Genomic DNA, 15,816 nt, shown 5'->3' with positions numbered 1-15,816 from the left:
GTATATGTTTTATTTTTATTCATAAACATTTTGAATACGGAGTATTATCAGGTCATATCACTTACAAAGAAGCAAAAGAAAAAACAGATCTCAATATATATACTAGTAACAATAATGATAGTATAACAAAATAATTTTAACTGAATTTATTTGTATTAGCTTATTTATAGTTCTATTAATTATATCAACATGTTTATAATTGTCAAGCCTCTTTGTATTTCTTACATAACAATCTTTCTTAATATAATTTCTACTTCTTATCTCTAACCACACGTAAAATCTGTCCCATGTTAAGTAATATTCTGTGTCTTCTTTATTTCTAACGTCAATCTATCCATCTCTGCAGCATCTAATATTTTCCGAATGACATCCTCATCTGGTGGGGTGTACTCAGTACTTTTTTGAAGCACCTTTGGCAGCAATTACAGCCTTGAGTCTTTTTGGATATGATATAACAAGCTTTGTATACCTGGATCAGGGGATCTTTTGCCTTTCTTCCTTGCAAATCATCTCAAGCTTAGTCAGGTTGGATGGCAGCCATTGTTGGACAGCCATTTTCAGATCCCTCCAGAGATGTTTAATAGGGTTCAAGTCAGGGCTCTGGCTGGGCCACTCTAGGGCATTCACAGAGTCATCCCTAAGCCACTCCTGTGTTGTCTTGGCTGAATGCTTAAATCATTGTCAATTTGGAAAGTGAACCTTCGGTCAGGTCTGAGATGGAACAGATTTTCATTGAGTATATCCCTGTACTTTGCTCCATTCAGCTTTCCTGACAAACTTCTTCCATTTGAGAATTATGGAGGCCACTGTGCTCTTAGGAACCTTCAATGCAGCAGAAATTCTATTTTAGCCTTCCCAAGATCTGTGCCTTGAAATAATCCTGTCCCTAAGCTCTGCAGGCAGTTCATTTGACTTTTGCTCTGCTACAGTATGCATTGTCAGCTATAAGGCCTTCTATAGAATGGTGTGTGCCTTTCCAAATCATGTCCAATCAATTTAATGAAACATGAAACATGTCAGCAATAATCAAGAGAAATAGGAGACACCAAACTAAATTTCAAATATTTTTGCAAAGGGTGTGAATATTTATGCCAATATGATATTTCATTTTTTTTTCTTTTTAATAAATTTACAGGCATTTCTAAAATTCTGTTTCCTCTTTGTCATTATGAGGTACTGAGTATAGACTAGTGAGAATAAAAATGAATTTCAACAACTGCAGAAACAGGCTAAAGCACAACAAAATTGCCAAAGTGAAGGGGGGTCTGAATACTTTCTGAATGCACTGTAAGTTTCCCTAGGCCCGTGATGGCGAACCTATGGCATGTGTGCCACAGGTGGCACACAAAGCCATTTGTGTGGGCATGCGAGCCCCAGACAAACTTATATGCACTGTGCATGTGTGCGCCTCCCAGCTGATTTTTGGCCTGTTTGAGGCCTTTTTCAGCCTCCCAGAGGCTTGAGGGAACCATCTACAGCCTTTGGAGGTCGAAAAACAGGCCCATTCCATCACTTCCTGTATTTCCAGAAACACCGGAAGTGACAAAATGGGCCCATTTTTTGGCTCCCAAAGGCTGCAGAGGCTTCCCTCAAGCCTCTGGGAGGCCGAAAAAGGCCTCAAATGGGCCAAAAATCAGCTGGGAGGCACGCAGTGCAGGTAAGGGGAGGCAGGGGGGAATTGCACGTGCATGCGCAGGGGGCGTGGAGAGGGAGCCACATGCATTGCCTTCTGGGTGCTGACACATGAGCCCAAAAAGGTTAGCCACCAGTGCCCTAGACATTATACAGACTGACAAGAATTATGCATAATCACACAAAAAGTATGAAAAAAGAGTCATGAAAAAGGTTACAGTTACAGTTAGGGTTAACAAACCCTTGATTAACCCTTTTTTATTGAAAAGATGTAAATGAAAATGAAAGAAAAATGCAAAATAAAGTACAGGACTTTTTTACTAAAAAGAAAAGAAAATGACAAATATTAAACAACTTATTGCAACAAGGAAGGCTAGAATGACATTTTAGCAGGAGTATTTTATACTTCGCCAGTTTTCCTTTTGGCATTCCATGGAATGCCTAGGAAATGTGTGAAATATTAAGCATTTCATACTTTAATGTTTCATTTTTAGCATTCTGTAGATTTCCTAGGCATTCTATAAGATGACTAATTTCACACATTGAAGGTAACGTATATAACATTAACAATTTTAGTTTTACCATTGATGGTTTTGAAGCATTATTTGATAACATGGACATGGTGCCAATTTGTATCTTAATTCACGTATTTTCTCTTAACCTACCCATTTCACATTTTATCTCTTATACCCTCTGTCCTAGTTATACTCAGTACCTTTGGTGCATTGTTTTCTCTAGATAATGTGAGAATACTGAGCAGTCCAAATACCTTAATTCCCAGAAATCTGAAAGTTTAAACAATCTACATTCCTTCCACTTACAAGGTTTTGCTTGTTAAAGTTAAAAAAATTCTCATTAATACAGCAATATTTTTTTTCTTTTTAATAAATTTACAGGCATTTCTAAAATTCTGTTTCCTCTTTGTCATTCAGAGTACAAAACACGTAACTGACTATCCTTGACCTTGGAGCAAGATATAAACTCGCTATATAAGAAATAAATTATATTTTTAAAATTAGTAAATGGTTTGGAAACCATTTCTTACACATTTACAGTGAATTTACTATGTAAGAAAAATACTCTTAGACAGAACTGTATGTACAATGAACACATATTTAATATTTTAAAGGGCAATTAAAGCATCTATAGATTATATACATGCTCAAAGCAATGTTTTTTCACTCTCACTCTATATTTATTAAGTTGGATTTATATAGGAACTTTCAGATTTCTCTAGTTAAAACATAAAGAGAAATTATCAGGCATATTTCCCATATACAGTATTTAATACGTTACTCCTGATTTGTAAAATGCTTCTCAAATGACATATATAAGCTCAGCAGCACAAATGAGATTTTGTCTTCAATTTGTTACATGTGACGTAAGTCGAATTTCTTTTATAGTTTATATGGCTCTTGCCAGTTATCCAGATATTGGATAACCATCTGCCTAAGCAGGGGGTTGGACTAGAAGACCCCCAAGGTCCCTTCCAACTCTGTTATTCTATTCAGTGGTTGGCAAGATGGCTGCCTATTGCAATCATAGTTTGGGTTTTCTATGCTACAGGAAACAATAGAACACAAGGGATTTCTCAGCAACCAAGCTTCTTACCTTCTTAAAGAATATAGCAGGTGCCATTTCAGCTCCATTTAGGGTTCTTAGGAGGAACATTGGCCAAGAGGATGCATTCATCTGGAATCCTAATTTGCCAATAAATATATAATGGATATGATTTAAGACAAAAGGCAAAATGGAGATGGGGTGGAAGCAAAGCACGGTTGACCCACCACCAGTGCAAAGCACTCCTAATACAATCCATAACATTATATCCATTCTTTTTCTTTTGACTTATAACTATTTCATTGTTGGCTATTTCAAAAACTAATCCCTGTAAATCAAAGTGTTGAATTATGTTTCCTTACCTAAAGGAGGCTGAAGCATTCCTCCTTTCTTTTCACATGTTCCAATTTGCTGTATATCAGAGGAATCCACTAGCCTCCAGAAATCATTTTGATTGTCACTTCCATCAAGACGCAGCCTTAATCTAGTACCTGAGATTCCAATAACTGTAGCTATACACACAGAGGTAACATTCCGGGGGTCATGAGCTTCCAACTTCATACCCACTTTGAAATCATTGCTAGGGGGAATCTTAGACTACAAAAGGAAAGATAACCAATGGTTTAACAATATAGTAGCTTAGTTTTCTAGATAGTAAAATATATAGATAGACCAACATGGGGAATTTAATGAATGAGCATAGAATGAACATCTAAAAATGAGCTAGATGACATCGCACTAGTTTGATAATTATACAAATGCATCCTTTTACATTTCAATAACAAATCAACACATGCAATCTAAATTTATTTCATGATATTCATCTCTCAGTGCAACAAGCATTTAGTACTACTTTGTGTTTTGATACATTAAACAAGGTTATTGTTATTTTCTACCACATGAAAACAGTAATGCTTCTAGTATTGATAATTCTTACTAACATGAATATACCAAGTGCATACTACATTAAATGCTACACTTGTAAGTAAGGCAATTTGACAGTTTACAAACACATTAATTTTAGGAGTGGTTCTTAATATTTTAAACTATCACCTGTCTGAAACACTGTGAAGGGGCAGCTACAGACCCAGTTTCTTTCAAGTAGTTGTCCCAGTTAAAATATTCTGTGAAAAAAATGGAAATATTTAAACATTAAAACAGCAATACAAATACTACATAAACATAGTTCAGGCTATAGGAATATAAATAAAATCTTAAGGAATTTACAAAAATGTAAGAATATTTTTCCCCAAACATGTTAAAAATAATTATAATAATTGTAAAAAATGCTATTTTAAATTATCTTTTTAAACTTCACTGAATTTAGTTGCTATGTTATGGCATATAAATTATCAAATTAATTAATTGAAATTACTTGAATGTTATTGTAGCTTTTCCCCAGAAGATTCCATCTCAAAGAAACAATGCACTTGAATATGACCTTTTAAATATAGGAAAGTTCTAAAAGTCTGAATTCAAATAAAAGCATGGAAGACAGATGGTTGCCAAGCTTCTCCGCTTAATATATCAAGCAAAAGTGAGCTCACCATCACCCTGGTAACTGGTTCCACTATCACTATTCTTAATGTTTGGAAGGTTTCCAAATATCCAACTGCAGTACAAACTGTCTGTAATGTTTACTCTTTATCCTGAAGTACAGGACATTCAAGTATTTGAGGAGTGCTTGTATATTCCCAGTCTTCTCTTAAACACTAAACCTTCCAAAACATTTTAATCTGTCCTCAAAAGATTTAGGGTTTTTTTTTAGTTCAATGATCCTCCTCACTGCCATTCTCTGAACACTTCTTAAAAGAAAATGCCTAGAATTGGATGTATAGTAATCAAGATGTGATCTGATCAAAGCAGCATGTAGTGAAATTAGTACTTTCTGATTATTTGGAAATTGTACAGGTAGTCCTCACTTTACGAGCAGTTGCTTAGCAACAGTTTGAAGTTACAATGGACCTCCTCAGGACTACTTATGACCCAGATTTGAAATTCTGTTGGCTCTCCTCCCCACAGTCACATAATTGCATTCTGGGAGCTCAACAATGGGCCCACATTTATGGCTGTTTGCAGTTATGCAAATCCGGTGTTTACTTCTGTTTCCAGAAAAAAATGCCTATTGGAGACAGTGTATTCTCTTAACTACTGCCACATTCACTTAACTATGACCACAAAAATGGTTGTGAAATCAGGCACAATCACATGGTGACCCACTTAACAACCAGCATAATTTACAACCATCATTCCAGGCTCAAATATGGCTGCATGTTGTGGACTACGTGTACATGAATAGATCTAGTGTAAATTTACATTTATCTTTTTAGCACTCATTATTTAATATACGTTTTGATACTTCATGTATTGGAGGAATATTTGTACAGAAATAAAAGGAACACTGTTTATACAGCAATGAGTTAATCTAGGGCAACAGCTCAGGTATTATAAAGTAATAAAATGTGGGGTGAGAGAATTCTGCAGAAAAAGACAAATTTATAAGATTTATCTAGCTGAAGATTTGTTCAATGCAGTTATATCCCACAAACCAATTTATAATTCAATGAAGGTATTGGAATCAACATACAGTATGTAGCATTCCTCTACTATCTATATTAATTAAAGAACAAGGTTGCTAAGGCTATTAAAACCTGCTTAAACAATCAAACAATAAAGGACCCACATAAAATGTTTGAGGAATTCCTTCACGCATCTTGCATCTTAAATCATTTAACCTTTAGTTGTAAAGCAAGTAGAGGCTAGTCCATATTCTCTGTCATAGGGATTTGATAAATGCCTGACAATTTGCTACCAATATAGATGAAAGAATAAGTAGCTCAGGATTTACCTGTGGAATACACTTATGTTATCTAGTCAAGTAATAAAACATCTACAAGGAAAGACTCGACAGAATGAAAATAATCTTTATTTCCAAAATAACCAAGATATTCAGAAGGTCACATTCCAATTGTCCACTGTTTGCTAAAATCACACAACTGAGATAGATCCTTCAGATGAAGTGGAACGACAGCAAAACAATCTAGAATTTTGGAAAGTCACTGAAGCAGAAAGCTAACTGGAATATTTGAAGAAAATAATTCTAATGCTATTTGAGAACACCAGGTCAAGAAAGGCTACCTTAAAGCCACCAAAATCTGGCAATCATTTGCATGAGATTTAAGATAGCTTTTTCAGTTCAGTAAGCACAAGGTATTTTTATTCTGTAGACATTACTACCAATGGCTTTTGAAATTTTTTAACAAATATGAAAAACCACAATCCAAAACGGCAGATAGTTCATGAAAAGTTTTGCTGCTCAAACGATAGATGAAATATATTGACACTTAAAATTCTTGGCCAATAAATCTTCAACCAACAGATTAGAGCTAAATTATTGCAAATGTCTGCAGTCTGCATTGGTGATAACCATAAAACTATTCTGTTTCCCAGCTGCAAACAATAGCAATATATACAGATGGCAGTACAGACCATCCATCTGGTTAATCCTATATTCTAAGTAAAAGATATACATGAGAGTTAGTAATATGCTATATTTTCTTTCAATATACAGACACCTCAATGAATTTAATCCTTACAGGGGCTTGCTTTATTCTTTTGCACCTACTCTTCTAACAGTAGCAAGGCAGCCAAATAGGAAAAGATGTTCAGATAAATATTTGTGAATGAAAATCAAAGTATTTTATATATTGCCCAGTAATAAAATTCTTGCTAGTAGTCTATGTACAGTTAGCTAAGATGTAGATGTGCAAAATGGCCAACTTCTATGTATGTAACTGCTACATATAAAACAAAACAAAGCAACAACAACAATAATAATAATTTGTCAGTAAGAAAGACAAAAAAAGTCTGGATAGTGGATGTGGCAGTGCCTGGAGACAGCAGAAGAGAAAGAACTGGAGAAGATAACGAAATACAAAGGCCTACAAATAGAAATAGAACAACTATGGCAAAAGCAAGCAAGGGTAGTACCAATAGCAATAGGTACCTTGGGTGCAGTCCCAAAACAACTGGAGCACCACCTGAACACCATGGGCATTGACAAATTTGCCAGCAGTCATTTGTAGAAGGCAGCTTTACTTGGAACAGCTTCATCCTGCGGCGATCTGTAACACCATCAAACATCCAGATTTGCCTATCCCAGGTCCTGGGTAAGGACTCGATATGCCAAATCCAGTCTGAACATCTGACTGACTGTGCAATTAACAATGATGATGATGATATAGAGCCACCTAGTGTTTCTGTTGGATAGGCCTCCTTCAAATTGACGTTGACTCCTGGCGTTCTTGGCAATTATACCAAAGTTAGATACAACAGAATAACTAAGAAGTTTCTTAGCAAGAAGCTGAAGTTCTTGCACAGTGATTTAAGATTTCACTGGTTATTCAACAATAGAGCATTGACTTCTATAATCCTTTATTGCAATTTTTGTATCCAACGTTTGTATTGTTTCTAAGCATGCAATGAATCACAAATGACATAACTGTACACTGTGCAAACCCACCTCATGGATTTACTCATGGGTGAGCAAATTGTGTGAGAACAAATATTATATTTTATAATGTATTTTTTTAAAAAAATCAGGAAAGGAAATAAATCTCATTCTGCAATACAGGTAGTCCTTGGGTAATCAAAGTTACGATGGCACTGAACAAGTAGTAGTTATGACTGATCCTTGAAATTCCAGCAATCATACCAGCCATGTGGTCACATGACTGAAATCTAGGCACTTGATAATCAACTCATACTTGTAACTGTTGCACTGTTCTATGGTCACATGATTGCATTTTTTGACTTCCCCACAAGCTTCCCACTAGTAAAATCAATGGGAAACCAGCAGGGAAGTTCACAAATTGCTCTGGTAAGTCTTTCCCACCTACGCACCTCCCCTAGCCCCTCTGCACTCCCATTACATCAGCCACTCATACACCCTCCCAAACCGCTCTGCATTCGGCACTGCACCTCACTGCTACAGTTGCATTCTCTCTCCCACCTGGCAGCCATATCCTTGCACAAGTCCACAAGTCTTGCTGCACTCACGTCACACCTTCCCTATCAATTATGCCCACTCCAAGCTACACAACATTTATGCCACACCTCCCCAGCCACTCATTTACCTTCTCCCATTTGGCAACAGCCACCCCAAGTCCTACTGCACTCACACAACACTGTGCCTGAGCTTCAATGTGCTCCTTGCACACCTCCTTGGTCACCCAGGCACCCTTTTCCACCAGGCATCAGCACCCTCGTACACCCTCTCCAAGCTTTGTTGTGTTTGTGCCATGCTTCCCTCACTTAATGACACACCAGGAATTGCTCTACTAAGAGATGCAGTTATATTTACAACAGCGTCACTTAGTGATGGAAATTCTGGTGGTATTTGCTGTCATAATTCAAAGATTACCTGCATATTAACAGTACTAGTTTTAATAAAATTGTAATCACATGACCCCAGGAGTCTACAACTGTCATAAATATGAACCAGTTGCCAAGCATCTGACTTTTGACCATGTGACCATGGGAATGCTGCAAGGGTTTAAGTGAGAAAAATTATGTCACTTTTTCAGTGCTGTTGTAACTTTGAATGGTCACTAAAGGAACTGTTGTAAGTCAAGGACTACCTGTATAAAGCACCTAACCACATTCCTAGAACAAATTTCCTATTTTACCTAACACAATAATAAGCTTTATTACCTGAAATGTGGCCTCTGGGATCGATTGCCTCTTTTTTAAATGACTATTTGATTGTGGGGCAAAAGGATCCCATTGCTGGTTTTTATAAAGGTCAGCTGTGGAGATTATTCTCTGGCACCATCTGGTGACCAAGTTAGGGAACTCAGAGTCTCCTGCTTCCTGACTGAATCAGCCTGCAATGAATGGGAAATGATAGGATCTCCCCCAGGGAAATGTGCCAGTTTCCGTCACTCAGCTTGTCTCTCAGTTTTGGAGATTTCTTTCTCCAGGGCCTCTTGTTTTCTCCGGGCATCCCTTTCCTCCGCCTTAGAGGCTTTTCTGAAATGTAGGGTTTTTGCCCTTATTCGGGCAGCCACTCTTCTATTCCCTGCTCTTGGCGCTGAGAGACCCTTCTAGTTAATCTGGGGTTGTACTGGGACCCCCTGCTCATCCCCACTCGTGAGTCTTCACGTGGTTTTCTGCGGCAGCAGTATCCTCCATCCTTTGTTCCTGCACCTGTTGAATTAGGGTTTTTCCAGTTCCTTGCTGGGAAGATGCCAGGATATCTGCTGCTGAAAAGCATGCCAAACATTGACTTTGTTTGAATGAGCCAGAAATGGCGGCTGTGCTGGGTGGATCAAGATGCCAGCCGTGTTGCTCTAGTGGCTATGCTGATAGGAACTGTTGCAGCAGCTGCAGTTGATTTGTTTCAGCACCGTTTGCCCTGAAAAACAGTTGATTTGCTATTGCGGTGGTCGTGCTGCTTGCTGAACCGTTCCAGCTGCTGCGACATTTGCCCTGAAAGCCAGCTAATTGCTGGGGGGCTGTGCCAGTTGTTGAGCTGTTTGCCCCAAAAAACAGCTGATTGCTGTTGCGGGCACTGTGCCGGTTGCCGGGCCATTCAGGCTGCTGTACCAATTGCCCCAAGAAACAGCTGATTGCTGTTGCATAGGCTGTGCCTGTTGTGGGGGCTGTGCCAAGCCATTACGGCTGCTTCTTCATTTGCCCCCCCAAAACAGCTGATCTGCTGTTGTATCGGCTGCCAGTGCAATCATAAATATAAAGAAATTAACTCTGCCCTTTTGCTCTGGAACTCTTGCTAATCGTGTCTCTCTTGGGATAAGACTGAGTCAAAACTGGGGCACAGTCAAGAGAGGCATGGCTACAAACTTTAAAAGGACTCAGTCTCTGGGCAGAAAGGCGGAGTTAACCCATTCTTTGGATTCCCTGCTCAGCACACTGGAGAATGGCATTTTCCCTAATAACTTTACTACCTGAAATTTTATCAATATTCATATTTTAAAGCAGTTATTTCACAAAAATGAATACATATTTATCAAGTAAGTTCAATTTCCATTTTCCTAAATGCTACAGTATTATTCTGTATAATAGCAATCCTTAATGGAGACTACTACCAGGATTATAATCTAAGCATTTAGAAACAGATCTGACCATATTTTGTAGAACCACAAGGCTTATACATTTCAAAACTAATTTATAAAACATTTAATGGGATTAAAAATCCTCCTCCCTGAACTGCTTTAAATATAATTATAGCTCTTCAAGTGTTCACTTCTGAATACAATCTATGGGTACTGCATTTCTGTACAATCTTTATTTGATTCTTCTATAAGTGTAGCATTTTTTAAGTTGGAAATGCTTTTGTCCAATGTGTGCATGATCTTGGAGATGATGCCTACCTTTCAATTTCTACCCAAGCCAAGAAGAAATGTTTAAATTGCTATTAAACTGGATGCCTAAAGTGCGCCCTGTCTGGCCTGGGTGGTGGACTGTAAGCCCAGGGACACGGAGAGAGACAGGTATGGCTTGGCTTCCAGCACCAGAGAGGGCGGGAAAGGGAAGCAGGGAGTTGCCGCTACTTTTATTGGGGCCTGCGTAGCGAGATGAGGCTCCTCTTGCCTTCCTTTCCCCCATCGCTGCCCATGGCATGGCTTTCTGCCCCTTACTAAGCCATCAATGCAATTTGGGGATGGCAGGTGGGGTGGGGAGGAAGGCTACCATCTCCTGGGCCAATTGGCTTCTTTCCAGCACTTTCTCTGCATTGGTGGCGGCCAGCTTGAGGGAAGAAGGCTGCTTTCTCCTCTTTCCTTGCTCCTTGTATTTCCCTCGTACCAGCCTCTGCATTGCAGCACAGCGCCCAGGATCCGTTAGCAGGGCACGGCGGGAAAGCCTTGTGCAAAAACGCACAGGCTAGGGAGGTGAGTTGGCAATCCCAGCTCCCTGACTCATGGGAGGCTTGCGGGAGCCTTGCTGGATCTTTCATGGTATTTCCGGCAGCAATGGAAGGCAGAGAAAATGGGGGGAGGGAGAGAGGCAATCCCAGCTGCCTGGATCATTGGAATAGCATCCATTTAAGCAAGCGTCCAGCAAGTATCCATCTGGGAAGGTTTTGTTTGTTCACCTGGCATGGTTAAAATCTGATATCTGATTACTATTCCAATCATCCATTCCTGTTTTTATTTTCTCACACATACTGGTACATGGGGATGTAAGAGGGCATTGCAGAAACAAAATATGGTCGTATGAATAGTGCCTTAAAAAGTGTCTTCTGATTTCCGGTTTGCAAAGCTTTGGCGGCGGCAGGAATCCGCGATCGTGCACAGTTCCTGCTGTGCTCACTGCCAAAGTGCCTCCGATCCAGCCGGATGTGGAGGATATGGTTGCCCCGTAGAGGCAACCGAAGAGAGAGGAGATCCGGACAGGGGTTTGCGATACCCTCCTCAGCCGGCTAAACTCCTTTTTTCCCAAGGCAGTGGAGTGGCGGTCAGCAATGGCCGCCACAAAGAAGCCTGCAGCCGGGTAAGATTGTGCAGGAGGAAGTTGGAGAAAGTGAAAGTTTTTGGGCTGAACCGGGACAACAAGGAACTTTCAAATACCCTGGAATCTTAATTGTTTGAATGATACATTGTTCCCTAAGAAGACTGGAAAGCAGCGGAAGAAAAGGGAAAGGGAAAGTTATTTTCTCTCACTCTCCCTCCCCATGGAAATTGCTGATGGAAATCGGAAAAACCTGCTTGGGCACAGAAGGTAACTAAACTTGAAATTTAAAGCCAAGGGGATAAAAGATTTCTGAACATTGGAATTAAAAACTAAAATCTTCTTTGCTATAAGTGGGAGGGAAGAGGTAAAGAACTTACTTTAAGATTGTATTGAAGGAGACTGCTTGGAGTTTATAAGACCAGAAATAAAAGGCAATAAGGCTTCTAAAAAATTACTTTGGAACTGTGTAATTGAACTCTACCCCAGGAAGAGAAAATATAAAAAGAAGAAAGTGCTAAATGAAACAATTTATTTTGATTTGGATTGCTTTGTGACTTTGGGATTTTTGGGAACTATTTCTTGAAAGATTAAACATTTGGGTTGTTTTTAAGAAAAAAAATGGCATTATCTGTTGAGGAATTGCAAATGGAATTTCAAAAGCTAAAAGAAGAGGAACAAGAAGGCAAGGGCTCTTCTGGATCTATTTTTCACTTTTTTAGAAATGGCGATTTTTACCTACCAAGAAATACAACAACAAGAAGGCTGAGATGAAGGAGAAGAAGCCATCTTTAATGGACAGACAATCTTACTTGAGGAAGATAAGAGAAAGGGGGGAAAGAAAATGGAGAATTCAGAACTTAAAAAAGCAACCAAGAAAGGGAAAAATAAGATGAAAAATCGATACAATGTCAGAAAGCAAAGAAAAGAGAAATACAACAGAGAGGGAAGATTAAGAGAGGCGAGTTTGAGAGATGGGGGGGGCAAAAGGCTAGAATTGATAAGAAAGAAAAGGAAAAAGGAAAAAGAAGTCATAAAGGTTTAAAACAAGATGTTAAAAAGCAAGGTTTTTTCAGAGACAAAGGGTAAATTATAATTTAAAAAATGATTCTGCAAAAGTACATAAGACTACTGTAGATATTAGTATTTGAAATTGAGTTAGAAAACTGAAATATTATATGAGTTAATACATTAAAGGGAATGTATAAAAATGTCTAAGACTTAACAATAGAGTTTAATTTCCTATGGAACATTGTTTTTACTATATTATAAACTTATTTTTCTTCTTTTGTTTTACTATTCTAAAATGTAGTACTTAGAATGTACTAAGCAGAATCAGTATGGAAAGTATGTATTATTTTAAGTGTTAAATTTAGGGGAAAGATAAAAAAGTTGTCATACTTCAACCAGTGATTACAGGAGAAATATTGTATTAGAAAGAAAAGATAGATAATTGAAAGAGAACGGACAAAATATGTAAGTATAATTATCTAAATTGAGATGAAATAAATAAAATAGAATTAAGAGAGTGAATGAAGAGAGAAAATATATAGAAAATATAGAATGTTAAATAAGATATGAAATAGTATATTAACTGAGCATGAATTTGATTTATGTCTGTACAAAAAGATGTAACCCGGGGTAAGCCGCTTTCCAAAAAGAAGTTTTATATATTTATGTTTTGTGTTTTGTTTGTTTATGTTTGAATTAATAAAACGTTAGAAGAATGTTGGAAGAGAATAACGAAATTGTATAAGACATATGGATATAATGAATATATACAATTCAAGGCAAAAGAAATATAATTGAATAGAAGGAAAGGGAGAAATAAAGAGAAGTTGGGAAAAGATATGAAGTTGAACAGATAAGATAAATATACATATTAAACTGTGCTTGTATGGAAATGTGATAATTTGGAATTATCCTGTCTTTAAATAAGATGTTTTATTTGTTTTTCAGAAAAGATGTCTTATGTTATTATATTCTACGTTTTGTTTCTTTGTGTATTGTTTTTAAAAATTAATAAAATTTGTTTTAAATAAAAAGTGTCTTCTAATAAAGTGTCCTCTTTATAAACTATCCCCTATAAAGGTAAAATCTTAAACATGTCCTCCATAATAGTGTGTCTGCAGCAGATCCCCTATAATAGTGTGTCATTCCTTGATGTTCTCAGCTACAGTGCTCTCATTACAATAAAGGACACATTACTGACAGTTCTTTCTTGCAGAAAAATACTATGGTAGCTCCTCACGGTACATACGTGCACAAGGACATCAAAGCAGAAAAGACAAGCATATAAAATTTCTTTTAAACTGGAAATAGTAAAATATGCTGAGGAACCTGGAAACAGAGCAGCGGAGAAACATTTTGGGCCACCTCCAACTGAAAAAATGATAAGAGAGTAGAGGAAACAGGTGGATCAGCTGCAAAAAGTAAAAAGATAAAAAGTAAACACAATTTTCGTGGGCTTGCTGCAAAATGGCCACAATTAGAGGTGGAGAAGAAAGAATGGATCACACGTCACCAGAATAAAGGTTTTGCAGTTTCTACAAAAATGAAGGCAAACTCATTGCTGTAGAGAAAGGCATTCAGGATTTTACTGCATCACCATCGTGTGCTACAGACTGATGAGGCTATATGGCCTTGCTATGCTCACCAAAAGTAGAATTGCACAAAAAAATACCAAAAGAATATGAATGTAAGATTCTGTCTTTTCATACATTTGTAATAGATGCTAGGAAGAAAAATAATTTTGAAATTGCCCATTAACCTTTGATGTGCCTAATAAGACTCTTGCTCTGAAAGGTGCCAAAAACATAACAGTGAAAACCTCAGGACATGAGAAAACACATTACACGGCTGTGTTGTCCTGCTGTGCAGATGGCACCAAATTGCCACCAATGTTAATTTTCAAAAGGAAAACCTTTCCAAAAGAAGTGATTCCAAAAGGAGTTGTTGTGCATGTTCATGAGAAAGGATGGGCAAAAATGGAATGAGAGTATGGGTTGAAAAAGTATGGTACAAATGTCCTGGAGGGCTTCTGAAAAAATCTGCTTTAGTATTGCTCAACCAGTTTAGGGAACATATTAGTGAAACCGCAAAAAAGATAATTTAAACAACTGAACACTCATCACTGAACACTGTAATTCTTGTATCAACCAGTTGCAACCTCTTGACATATCCATCAACAACCATTTAAAGTCTATATGCAAGAAGAGTGGAACAAATGAATGGCTTCTGGTAATCATGATCTGACACCTACTGGATGAATGACTAGGCCCACTACAGTTTGTGAATGGGTTAAAACATCATGGCATTCAGTGAAGGATGAATGTGGCTGCCTGGTTTGGTTCTGCAACCCAACAAGACAGACACAGACTTCAAAGAGTAATTAGGACTGCAGAAAAAACAATTACTACCAAGCTGCCTTCAATTGAGGACCTGTATACTGCATGAGTCAAAAAGAGGGCTGTGAAAATATCTATAGACCCCTCACATCCCAGACATAAACTGTTTCAACTCCTAACCTCAAAACAACACTATAGAGCACTGCACACCAGAACTACTAGACACAAGGACAGTTTTTCCCAAATGCCATCACTCTGCTAAACAAATAATTCCCTCAACACTGTCCAACTATTTATAAAGTCTGCACTACTATCACTATTAATCTTCTCATTACTCCTTATCATCCAACCCCTCCCACTTGTGACTGTATGACTGTAACTTTGTTGCTTGTATCCTTACGATTTATATTGACTGTTTCCTAGTATGATTTGATTGCTTATTGTACCCTATGACTATTATTAAGTGTTGTACCTTGTGATTCTTGACTCTTGATGAATGTATATTTTCTTTTATGTACCCTGAAAGTATTTGCACCAAGACAAATTCCTTGTGTGTCCAATCACACTTGGCCAATAAAGAATTCTATTCTATTAGCAATGCCTTAGATGGAACTAAAGATCATATATGAAGATAGTGAAGAAAGTGATATAGTGATTGTGAGGAACTGAGCTTCCTAAATTTTGACACTAGTGATGATGAGTTCTTGGGGTTCCCAGAAAATTAAGTGTTTGAACCTTAAAGTCTCTCCTCATTTGTTAATGACGGTGATGATGGTTCTTGATATTGCTGCTGACTTTACATGGTTGA

The 15,816-nt window shown here is 37.7% G+C and overlaps 1 protein-coding gene across 5 annotated transcripts in view; it reads right to left on the bottom strand.

The window, feature by feature from the left end:
* Positions 1-15,816, bottom strand: part of SCML2 (Scm polycomb group protein like 2) — a 59,153-nt gene that overhangs the window by 31,771 nt on the left and 11,566 nt on the right. The window contains exons 1-4 of one of the 5 annotated variants that reach the window (XM_087938283.1): positions 7,199-7,362; positions 4,246-4,316; positions 3,555-3,789; positions 3,244-3,332 (exon numbers count right to left, since the gene is read on the bottom strand). In XM_087938283.1, the coding sequence (XP_087794409.1) occupies positions 3,244-3,332; positions 3,555-3,789; positions 4,246-4,316; positions 7,199-7,271 (468 nt within the window). In that variant the 5' untranslated portion in view covers positions 7,272-7,362. Of the gene's footprint in view, positions 1-3,243; positions 3,333-3,554; positions 3,790-4,245; positions 4,317-4,567; positions 5,292-7,198; positions 7,363-15,816 lie in introns of those variants that run through there. The other 4 variants (XM_087938281.1, XM_087938280.1, XM_087938282.1 and 1 more) reach the window with 4 other exon arrangements.

The sequence above is a fragment of the Pseudonaja textilis genome, chromosome 8, assembly GCF_049901715.1.
Source record: "Pseudonaja textilis isolate UNSWEBS1 chromosome 8, rPseTex1.2, whole genome shotgun sequence".
NCBI lineage: Eukaryota > Metazoa > Chordata > Lepidosauria > Squamata > Elapidae > Pseudonaja > Pseudonaja textilis.
The sequence above is the reverse complement of the archived record's forward strand: the minus strand, read 5'-3'. Positions and strand labels throughout refer to the sequence as shown.